This window comes from Corylus avellana, chromosome 8, assembly GCF_965113065.1.
Source record: "Corylus avellana chromosome 8, dhCorAvel1.hap1.2, whole genome shotgun sequence".
Taxonomy (NCBI): Eukaryota; Viridiplantae; Streptophyta; class Magnoliopsida; order Fagales; family Betulaceae; genus Corylus; species Corylus avellana.
The window spans coordinates 22,910,823-22,922,090 of record NC_142497.1 but is presented as its reverse complement, the minus strand read 5'-3'; the positions used below and the strand labels follow the sequence as shown (position 1 = coordinate 22,922,090).

Below are 11,268 nucleotides of genomic sequence, written 5' to 3'. Positions count from 1 at the left end.
ATCTATGATTTTCTCTCTCTCTCTCTCTCTTTTCTTCTGTTCTTGGTATGAATGTCAATAAAGGTGGACAATGTGTTATATAGGACCAACCGTACTCATACGAACATTAATATAGAATGTATTATTATTATTATTATATAATGGATTGCAAATGACGAAATTGTCCTCTCTATATATATATGGAGTGATTTTCAATGTATTGGGTTCGTATAGTCCCTTGCTTGCTTCTGTGTGTAATTAACTTAATTAAGCCGCCTCGTGGATGTATTTTTAAAAATGTATTTGAAAATTATGTATTAAAAATAATGTGATAATCGCATACTTTAAGGTTAATAAACTGAATTAAATAAATTTTATCTAAATCAGTTTAAGGAAACTAGGTCAATTATAAATAATCTAATGAAGTTTTCCACATGGCTATGGCAACTTCATTAGTCTAGAGCGGCAGGCTATATATATATATTGTTAACTTGTAAAACAAGTTCCTCAATTGTAAGGGATTTTTCTTTTTCATGTCATGTATTTGAATTGAAATCTAATTAATTGATGCCAAATAGACAGAAGGATGTAAATATGAATTAACTGGTAAAACTTTTGTTCTCTAAACAACTCATCTATGGATCGCAGAGAAAGCAGTGAGAAAAGTTCATTAGAGAACCACATATGATAATTAATTCCTGGATTTCTTATTTCAAAGTAATCAACCTAGCTAGAGTTAATTTTTAAAACAGAAGAAACAAAACATCATTTCCTATAAACTGAGACTCTGACACCATGATTTATTTTAAAATGGACCCAAAGGTTGCCATATTTGAAACTGAATTAATTAAGTATTCAACAGGTTTCACCAACTGATGATCAAACTCCAGACCTTGGTTACCAAAACGACGAAGAATCTCGGGCCCGTTTCAATGCCTGTTTGCATTGAATTTAAATAATCCTAACAACTGGACGAAACAATCATAAATAAGAGCGAAACTTCTATTCAAGAAAAAAAAAAAAGAAAAAAAAAGGACGAATTAAGATCTAATCAAAACATATTAACAGAGAAATTGAATTAAGAGACTTTTCCATTGTATTAATCTAATCTTTCAATTGTCACGTCAAAACTTGTCTATCCATCAGTGATTACAGGGCTCGTTTGGGTATACGATTTTTTTCTATTTAATTCAACTGAACTTAAAATTGCGAATATTGATAAAAAAATAATAATAATAATAATAAAAAGTTGAGATTATGTTTGAGTTGTTTAAATAATATAAAATATAATAATAATAAATCAAAGAAAAAATTTAAAAAAATATATGTTTTTTTTAAAAAAAAATGGGGTGGTTTTGAACCACCAAAGGGGTGGCCGAGCCACCCCCAAGGATAGATCAGCCACCCTGAGACTCTTAGGGGTGGTTCAGCCACCACCCCTCTATATATATATATATATTTTAATTTTCTTGATTTTTAAAATTTTTTTATTAGTTGGGTTGAAAATATTAAGTAAATTAAGTTGAAAAAATTTGAGTTGAGTTGAATTAGTGGTGTCAAATCAACCTGAAAAGAGAAAGAAAAAAACAAAAAAAATTGAGATAAGTTGGGAAGGATTTCCTTCCCAAACTAACTACTGGTTTACAGGCAAGTTTATCAAAATGACCTAACATATACTTCGTTTATCTAAATGACGTAAAAATACTCGTGTCGATTGATACCAAACGACGTCAATTCTTGTCTTTTGACATTTAAACGATGTAAAATAATTTATCAGCCCCGAATATTACCACTCATGTTAAACAATGATAACTGCTTTACATCGTTTTTTTCCGTTCGATCTCGTCGTTGCATATATAAATGAATTTTGTTTTTATTTGCATTGTATTAGAATGATTCGACCACACCCAAGTACCCAAAGTGGTGGCTAGTAACCCCAAGTGAGGCTGGTAAATGCGATTGGAAAGAGATGTAGTACATGTTTAAATTTTTGGTTGGCTTGACAAAATCTAAATTGCTTATTTAAAATAAACCGTTCAAATTAAAGGTATTGCACCTCATCGCTTAATTAGGCTTTTCACCTCATGAACCCGCAACAAGTTTGTTTGATAACATTTTTTCTTCTCCCTTTTAATTTTTTTTTTTTTTTCAAAACAAAAACATTAAGAAATAATTCAAAACACAAAACACTCAAAATTATTTTTATTTTTATATAAACACTTTTAAAATATTAAAAAAAAAATACCACCAAAAAAAACTTTAAGACAAAGCCAAATACATTTAAAAATTAGGTTGAGTTCGTCCAACAAAAAAAAAAAATGTAAAATAGAAATTCGGCTGATACTGAAATAAGTAATAATAATAATAATATATAATGTGATATTGAAAATAATTGATTAGGTAGGGAGTGGAAATTGAAGAGTGCATGTCGGTATTTTATTTTTTAGAAATACATGTTGGCATTTTATTTATGCATGGTACCTCCATCAAGCTAGGTGCCATCTCGTAGAACTAGCTAGTCTGGTCGGACAGGTTTTTTTAAAAAAAAAAAAAAATTTATTTAATTATTTTTTAACAACTAGTCTGAAAATAATTGATTAAATGCATTTTTTATTTTGGTTATTTGGTATTGTGCTTCTTTTCTTTTTTTTTAAGCTGGCATTGTGCTGGTATTCTTGTTGAATAATGAATACCACACGGTCCACACTCATTTACGCGTTTCCTCATTAATAAGCCAAAACATTTTTAATTCAAGCCCTATATATAGTTTATTGTAATAGTCTTGATATGCAGCTTGTTTACAATTGTTATTTATGTTGTTTTGGTAGGTTAACAACTTTGTCTCGACCATTGTTTTTTTTTTTTTTTACATTACTAGCTAATGTTGTAAAAGATGCCTAAATAATTAATCATACAAGTCTAATGAAAAAAAAAAGGTTTGGGGTTGGAGAACCTGATTATCAACAAGCTGCTGGAATGCTATCCATTGAAATTGTCATGATCGAGGCATGGCGGCCTATGGCTGAAGAGCCGACGACCCACAACTAGGGCTTGGAGGGGCCCCTTGATATGACATGGGGCCCGAACTGCTCAATAAGGACCTGAGCGCATCATCACTAAATTACAGCTCCCGATAGCTAATTCTCTGCCAACTCATCCAACGGCGTGCTCACGTACATCTTGTGCTCCCCTAACAAATTTATGAAAGAAATCTCCACATCACTAAAGTACCATTTGCAAAAATTCTTGAAACCATAGAAGGAAGGGTGAGAGACGAAAAACTATAAAAAAAAAAAAAAAAAAATAAATAAATAAAAAGAGGGCATCAACTATCAAGCTCACTTATAAATATAATAAGTGTCATGTGGACATACTCGTCCACATTATAATATTAACATGATAGTTAGCATAAGAACTACTGCATCAGTTTAATTTATTAAAAACTTGTAGTAAAAACCTTTAAAAAAAACACATATATGTGTCGGTAGTTTATGCATGTATAATTGTATATACATAAGTAAGGTAGTTGTTTTACGAGTGAAGACTAGTCAGAGAATTTGGCTGCTCGTGTGGTTGGTTGTATCCACTGAACTGCCATCGATGCGCACACAAGGGGACGAAGTTTCGTGGGTCGGAGGTTTCGGGCACCGACCAGAGCAGCGGAAAGAAGAAAAAGACAAATAAGGCAAAGGAAACGCACGAGGTGTGCCGTAAGATTGTGAGTCTGAGATCGAATCTAAATATCCATAATTGAGCAACGTGGGTTTAGCCTGTCTTTACACTAAATCCAAGGTGGAAGCTTCATTTCTTTATATGTATACAGTAATTAAACACCCCCCTCCCCCCTCCCCCGCCCCCGGAATATCATCATTATTGGTACTTGGACTATGATTCAACCTCTCTAAACCCCTGCATGCCGTGGTACTTTTCTACCCCTACCTCAATCTTCTCGTACTTGCTCCACCACCCACAACCTAATATAGGAGGATTTAACATGAATTGTGATTTAAGTGCTTATATTATCTGTAGGTACACGTCAGATATTCTCAATGAAAATAACTTCAATCAAGTCCGTGATATAAATCGAGTGTTTTGCATCTTTGAATAAGAAGTACACATATAAATTCCTTTATGTAGTGGAAAAGACCCACTCTTCTAGTCTTGTTTCTTTTTTCTCTTTCTTGTAGCTTGTGTTATTACCCAAAAAAAAAAAAAAACTTACTAATAAGCTTGAAACATTAAAAATATATAATATTTTCTTCTCTTGACAAAATACTACAAAGCTACCGACTTACCATCTTGGTTGGTTTTGAAGACTTCGGTATTGGGGGCTCAGAGGTGGGTGGTAGGTGGTAGGTAATGGGTGTTAAGTTATAATGAATGAAAAAGTCAATGGGATTTATTTGAATTAAAGATATAGTGTTTATATCTCTATTGTATTTGGTATTTTTATCTGATGTGTCAAATTTCTATTGAATGATGTAAAATGGTTTTTTACACTCCATCCCGATAAAAGTGACTCATTTTCAATAATTTTTTTTTAAAATTGTTAACAATTAATCGGATTGCAAATGCGAAAAAGTTTTTATGAAACTTATCTGTTCGAACAAATTTTAAATAGTCTGCCTACTTATTGAGATAGATGGACGTTATATAGACTTTCTTACATTTATTGCCCGAGTTACTAAACAACAAATTACTAGATCAAAGAGGAATTTGCCTTGGAAACTGAAATTGGATTTGTTAGATTTGGGACACATGTTTCAATCTCAAAGTCAAACCCTATAGATAAAAAATAAATAAAAAATTAAAAATTAAAAATAAAATTAAAAAAATGTTCACACTATGTGTTTAACCGTAGATTTGTCCTTAATAGCCAGCATTAGCTCAAATGTAATTAATTAAATTAGACATGCAACTCTTAGGGGTTAAAATGACACCAATTCAGTGTATCAACGTACGTATGGCCCAATGAGGCGGTGCACGGAATCTGAAGTCATTAAGGAGTAACATGCTCAATTAGGGGAAACTAATTAAAATTTGCATGCACACGACTGCTTTAAGATTACCCCAATTAATGCACTCTTACCAAATCTTGTTTCTTATGGATTAGATTTATACATATAGCTGGGGTGATCTTCACAAACTTTCAAACTAATAGAAATTCAATATAGCAAGAGATTTGTATAGAACACATACATGTCACCAGGTAATTAGACTTATGATTAATTACTATTGAATTTTGATCAAATGATGATTTTAATAGCCAGGTAATTAGACTTATGATTAATTACTATTGAATTTTGATCAAATGATGATTTTAATAGCCACCTATTTTTAAGGAACATAACAGGAACTTCTAAAATTATTTGAGGCTGAGTCTGAGTGGCCAACAGAGGTCGGGTTGCCATAATTTCTATTAAAATTAAGTTTGACCATTCATTCATGCTTTAATCCACGACAAGAGTTCCTTAATTATCTCACTCCATTCCTTGGATTTGCAAGAAAAGATCCAATAGCTGATGATACTAGAACATGTGATATAAAGGCAAATGTATAGGTTTCTTTCTCTTAGATGGCTACAAAATTTTGTGGATGGAGCCCAAGAGAAGTAGGTGAAATGTCAAGCTCTTTGTATAGCTAAACATGCAAGGCTTGATTATATGAAGCATCTAAATCATGCAGGTTGGTAAGATCAGTATCCTGGAATGGCCCCCCTGATAAACAAACCATCAGAATGTGGCTCATCTTTCTCATGGACCCAAGGAACCTATAATAATCCACAGCTATTGGGTGGGAATTATTATTTATTCTCTTCAACTAGCCTTGTGGTTTCGATATTTCTTTTTTAATTCATCGATTTCAAAACGTGCGATTTAAAAAACACAACGATTTCTCAACGTACGATTTGAAAACGTTGATTTTTTCCCATTTTTAAAAAATGTACTCTTAAACGAAAGACTTTGCTTGATTTTGTTTTGAAATGTGCTTTTGATATCGAAATCCGAGCTCTACAAGTCTAATTAGGATAGCAAAAGCACTAAGAAAATGGAGGAGAGCAAACTTAAATTGGAAATATAGATGGCAATAAATCAGGATATGAAGAAAGAAAAGATCAAATAGTAAGCAAAGCTGGAAAGTGGTGGCTTAATTGAACGGAAAAAAGTGGTCATGAGAGCTCCACGGAGTCCTTCTAGAGGGTACTATTGATGATATGTCTTTAGAGAAACCATTATTGGAACACCAAAACTGAGTTGGATACGTACCCCATATGTTTCAACACTTTCTGTTATCTTTCAGAAAAGATATAATTTCAACAACATTCATGAAAACTTCTTGTTATCTGATATTTTGAGCTTTGATAAATTACATTTTACCCCCTAAACTACTACTCCAATTACACTTGCACCTCTTGATTAATTAAAACTCAAAACAACTCAGGCCTACAAACTATGTATCAAAAATAGTACAAGTTATACCATGAGCTAGATTTAATTGTTAGTTAGGTGCACATGAACCATTTATTTTACCCAAAATACCCTCAACTTGACGGATACAATTTCAAAAATGCCCTTGGTGAGGCAAGTTGATGTTTGGATTGGGTGACTGTTGTTTTCTCAAGGCCCACAGCCACTATCTTTTCGTTTTTTGGATTGGATGACTTGTGCAGCCACTCATGTTTGTTTTTGGGTAGTTGAGTACTTCTTTTGGGGTGGACGCACGACCACCCATAGTTTTCTCTTGGAAAAGTTGTACGTGCAGCCACCCATTGTTTTTTTTGGGAGGCTAGTTGTCTTCTATCTTCTGGGATGGTCACTCAACCACCCACTGATTTTTTTTTTTTTTTTTTTTTGAGGCCGCACAACCACTGATCTTCTGGGTGGTTGTACCCATTGTTTTCTCTTCAACCCTCTTCTTCTAGGGTACCCATGTATTGTAACCATCCCTTATATATCTTCTTTTGGAGTGGCTACAACCACCTCCAAGCAATCAAGAGAGGGATAGTTTTGTAATTTTCTCTCTTTAGCTGTGATATATTTGGCAGAATCAAAGGTTCATGTGCACGTGATAATTAGAACATGTAAAATCTAAGTTAGAGTGTATATAACTCGAAATACTTTCGTAGTTTATATGTACGAACATGCCGTGATGAGTCGTAGTTAATTTAAAGGTGTAAGTGCGATTAAGGTGGTAGTTTATAATTAGGAGAATAAAGTGTAATATACCCCTTAATCCTTCAACATAAAATGGGATAGCTTAGAGGCCAGTTATTAAAAAATTGTGAGAGGTATTCATGTACGAATTATATCCAAATATTGCCAGCAATCCAATGCATGCACCGCAATTTGTCGTCCTTCCTTGCTCAGCCAAAATCTTCATAATCTTTTTAACAATATATATATATATATATATATATATATATATATATATATATATATATATAATAGCATTAGATCATCCACCAAAACTTTTTGGGCCAGCTCATATATATATTAATTCAAGCTCCTGTAAGATTTTTTCTCAGATTTGCTGCAATTTTATTTATAAGGTTTCAATGGAGAAATCTGTAGTTGGTGAGATATGGTGTCTCATGTTCAATATTATATGCATGGTTCTGCATGTCTGCATAAAAATTTAAGCTTCAACTAAAGCATGTCATTGTAACTACCGATTTAAATTTACAATTATTTGCTTCATCTTTTCGATTTATATATATATATATATATCAGTATCAGAATTAAATCAAATCTATAAACATGCAGGCTCAAGTTCCTAGATAATTTGGGTTGGAATCAAATAAAATAGAAGATTTTGAGCACAACTACTGCTACCAATATATGGGGGCTAAGCTCGAGTAAAGATTGTCCGAAATTCTATTATTTCTATTCAAAATTTTGGCCAGTTGTTGCAATTCTTTTTTATAAAATCTTTAGAGTAATACTAGATACTCTAATTCTATTTTCTTTCCTCATTTCCTCTCTCCTCTAGTGGAAAGAACAAAAACCATGAAAGACAAGATTAAGCTGTTCAACACATGCTTTGAGGAGATTTGTGAGACTCAATCTAGTTGGGTGGCTTACAATATTGTAAGGCTCAATCATTAATGATCAGATGATGGAGGACTTGAGGATATCGATAAGTAATGAAGCTCTTGTTTCCGGCTTACTGGAACTTCATTGGAAGGTTGCGAAATGTTCCAGGCGTGGGGAAGCATGTGGAGAGGCATATTGAGTACGGTGCAGAGGAAATCGAGGCTCGGATTAATGGCCTGTTTCAGGGAAATGCTGGATTAGCCGGCCACCGGAAGTGAAGGTAAAAGATGCTGCCGATAGTTGTTGTATGTATGTATAAATTTTTACGAATCTCTATGTTTTATAAATGCAGTTTGAATGATTTCTCGCCCTGTACTAGAAGTTTGTAGTAGTATTATTAGTGAATGAAAATCATGAATGGAAAAGTCAGTTTAAACACTTGCTGGATGCTTTTAGATTTGGAAATTGCTGTTGGAATTACTATATTGGATATTAACCGATTCCTTAGTTGGATGCATAAAATTGTTTCTGATCTTACCATATCAGGAAATTAGTATATCTTTAGTGAGAAAGTTGTTTTAAATCTGATTAAGAATTCTTCCATGATGGATCTTGCTTTTTAGATTTGGGTTATTTACTGATTAATATAGTTTCTTGTCTGGTTTAAGTGCAATTAGTGTCTACTTTGATACACACACTCTAGAAAAAGAGAAGAGGATATTTATTAAACTAAATAAAATTACTTTGAATCAAAAAATAGAGAAGCTCTTCCTTTAATTATGATTGACATGGAAGAAAAGGAGGATTTTCCATTTGTTGGGTTGGATAATTCAACGGCTGTGATCTGTTGAAAGGATGGGAATGAGTTTATCCTCTAGGTACTTAGCAAGATACTGGTATGCTGCTTGGCTGGGATGAATGCAATCCCAAAACAAGTACTGGGAAGCGTTTGCACACATTGGAGTTTTGTGATTACATGCTAAACCGGTTTCAAAAAACCCTGTTCCACAGCACCCTCTATTGGTTTCCACAAAGCCTGAAGTTAGACCAAAAAATAATTGTAAGTCCAGAGTGGTAGAGAAAACTGTTAGGAGAATGCAGAATAAGTATTAATAGTATCATATATTAAAATATATGATACGGTCGAATATTTTATTGAGTTTTTTTTTTATTTAATATTGTCTTTATTTATTTCTATGTAAGAGTCTTGATGACTCAGCCTTAAAAAATATTGTAATAGTTTGCCTATTTAAAGGCCATTATACTATGAATAAAGTAATCAAAAAATTAATCCAAACTTTATGTTTGCAAAGGTTTTAGGTTTCCTTCAACAAATCTAAAGGATCTAGGTTCCTTCAAAACTTAACAATCTATCCCATTACGTGTATGTAAAAGTATTCACGTAACAAAAACTTTATGGAGAAATGCTACTCTTCACTTTATACCAATTAATGTGTCGTGTATAAAATGAGTGTGAAGAGTAGTATTACTCTATTATGTGAGGAGGCCGGGCCATACCGTATTTCTGTGGATTGTTGATCATGTCATTCAGCGGCTCATAGATGTCTGCGTAGATGACCTTGCTCCCTGGAAGTGATTGCTGCACTTTAGGTAAGAGGTTTGCAAGCTTCTGATTATAAGATTGTGCATCTAAATTCTGTTCCTGCACACATGTTCTGTTGTTCGGGTCCTTAAAATTCGCCGTCATTTGAATGGGCAAACAACCAACAGGAGGAAGCCCTACTATAATCATAGTACGGCATCCCAGATCGTAAAGTTCCTATAGATAGATTTACACACAATGAAACATCAGTGTGATAATTAGGGTAATGCTACAGTACAAGCTTTTTATGCCCTAACTGTGGCACTGCCACGTCAACCATAAAATTTTATGAGCGAAGAAAGTATAGGAAGCATATTTTACCTGAACAAATTCTTTTATCTTAATCTGTAGAAAATCTTGGTACCCACCAATAGTGAATTGCTTCCTCCTTATGGGTAGGCCATAGAAAGTGACACCGAAGTCGTTAGTTCCTGCACTAATACTGACCAAAGCACCATTAATTATCTTCATAGCCTCGGCTTCCCCTACAAACCCTTTAAGCCTTTCTATGTAACTTTTGAAGTACAGGATCTGCTTCGAAAATGGGATGACCCCAGATGCAGCAGCAGTCAGATCATCGAACCCGGATCCAGCCGATGCAAAATTAACACCGGTTCGGTGTTCATCATTCGATATTGTTGGATCTAGAAAGGGAGGAACACTCTCTTTGATCCCTAGATAGCTTGCTATTAAGTCAGGAATGAGTTTCCCATCAGAAAACCTCCCTGTAGGAATATGACCAGGATAATCTTGACCATATGGGATATGGTTGGCCTGTAAAAGGGTTAAAACGTAGTTGTTATTACCAGTATCTACCGTTGAATCACCAAAGACTAGCAGAGCCGTGAATTTTGGCAAGGCTGTAGAGGCTTTGCATGTGTGGGAAATGGTGGTTAAGACCTGAAGGAATATGATGAAGGAAGATGGTAGTAACATTTTCATTTCTTCAGGTGTCTGAATGAGTGAATTTCCTTGCAGGAATGCGTAGTCTATATATAGAGCTCAATAAGAAGAGAACGTTCAATACACGACCATTTTTGATGAGGGAGAACATCTCATGATTCACTGTAAAATTGTCCAGGATGTCAAGTTATTTGTACCATTTGAGATAATATGTACGTATGCTCCCCTTCAACCTTCCATATGTATGAACACACTCAAACACAATATTGAAAGAGATTCCTATTTCCCACTTGATTTGTCCATTTACAAATCAAATCACTGCTGCATATGGTATGTGGGTTAGTGTTGGAAAATTTCATTTGATTGGCTTTCAATAGAAAGAGAATTGTTTCCTTTTTTTTTTTTAATTATTATTATTATTATTATTATATATATATATATATATATATATATATATATATACATTCGAATAGATTATAACAAATCTTAGTTCACCGAAAAAAAAACCCGGTATTAATGACGTGTTAAAATTAACATATCTCTAAAGTTTTTAGTGACATGTTAAAGTTCACACGTCACTAATTAGTGATGTGCGAACTTTAACGTGTCACTAAATAGTACTGACGTGTCAAATGTTGGCACGTCGCTAAAGGGTGACGTGCCACTATGGCAAGTCAGTGAAGTCACCAAATTAAAATTAATTGAATTTTAAATATTTTTTTCTCTTTCCTTTAAAGAAAGAAAGAAAAA

General features: G+C 33.6%; 1 protein-coding gene across 1 annotated transcript; it reads right to left on the bottom strand.

Annotated features, from left to right (window-relative positions):
• Window positions 1-8,842: 8,842 nt before the first annotated feature.
• Window positions 8,843-10,557, bottom strand: LOC132163173 (GDSL esterase/lipase At2g30220-like). The gene is made up of 3 exons (XM_088518842.1): window positions 9,937-10,557; window positions 9,531-9,792; window positions 8,843-9,048 (listed from the first exon to the last, which is right to left on the bottom strand). Exons 1-3 carry the CDS (start codon window positions 10,555-10,557, stop codon window positions 8,843-8,845), a joined length of 1,089 nt encoding a protein of 362 aa, XP_088374968.1.
• Between the last annotated feature and the right edge of the window lie 711 nt (window positions 10,558-11,268).

What these genes read in the sequence shown, in the direction of transcription:
- LOC132163173 (XM_088518842.1), bottom strand. Translation starts at nt 10,557, where the DNA reads ATGAAAATGTTACTACCATCTTCCTTCATCATATTCCTTCAGGTCTTA. An exon ending in AGATAAAAGAATTTGTTCAG is followed by an intron (nt 9,793 to 9,936) that starts GTAAAATATGCT and finishes ATCTATCTATAG; the next exon opens with GAACTTTACGATCTGGGATG. An exon ending in CAACAATCCACAGAAATACG is followed by an intron (nt 9,049 to 9,530) that starts GTATGGCCCGGC and finishes GTCTAACTTCAG; the next exon opens with GCTTTGTGGAAACCAATAGA.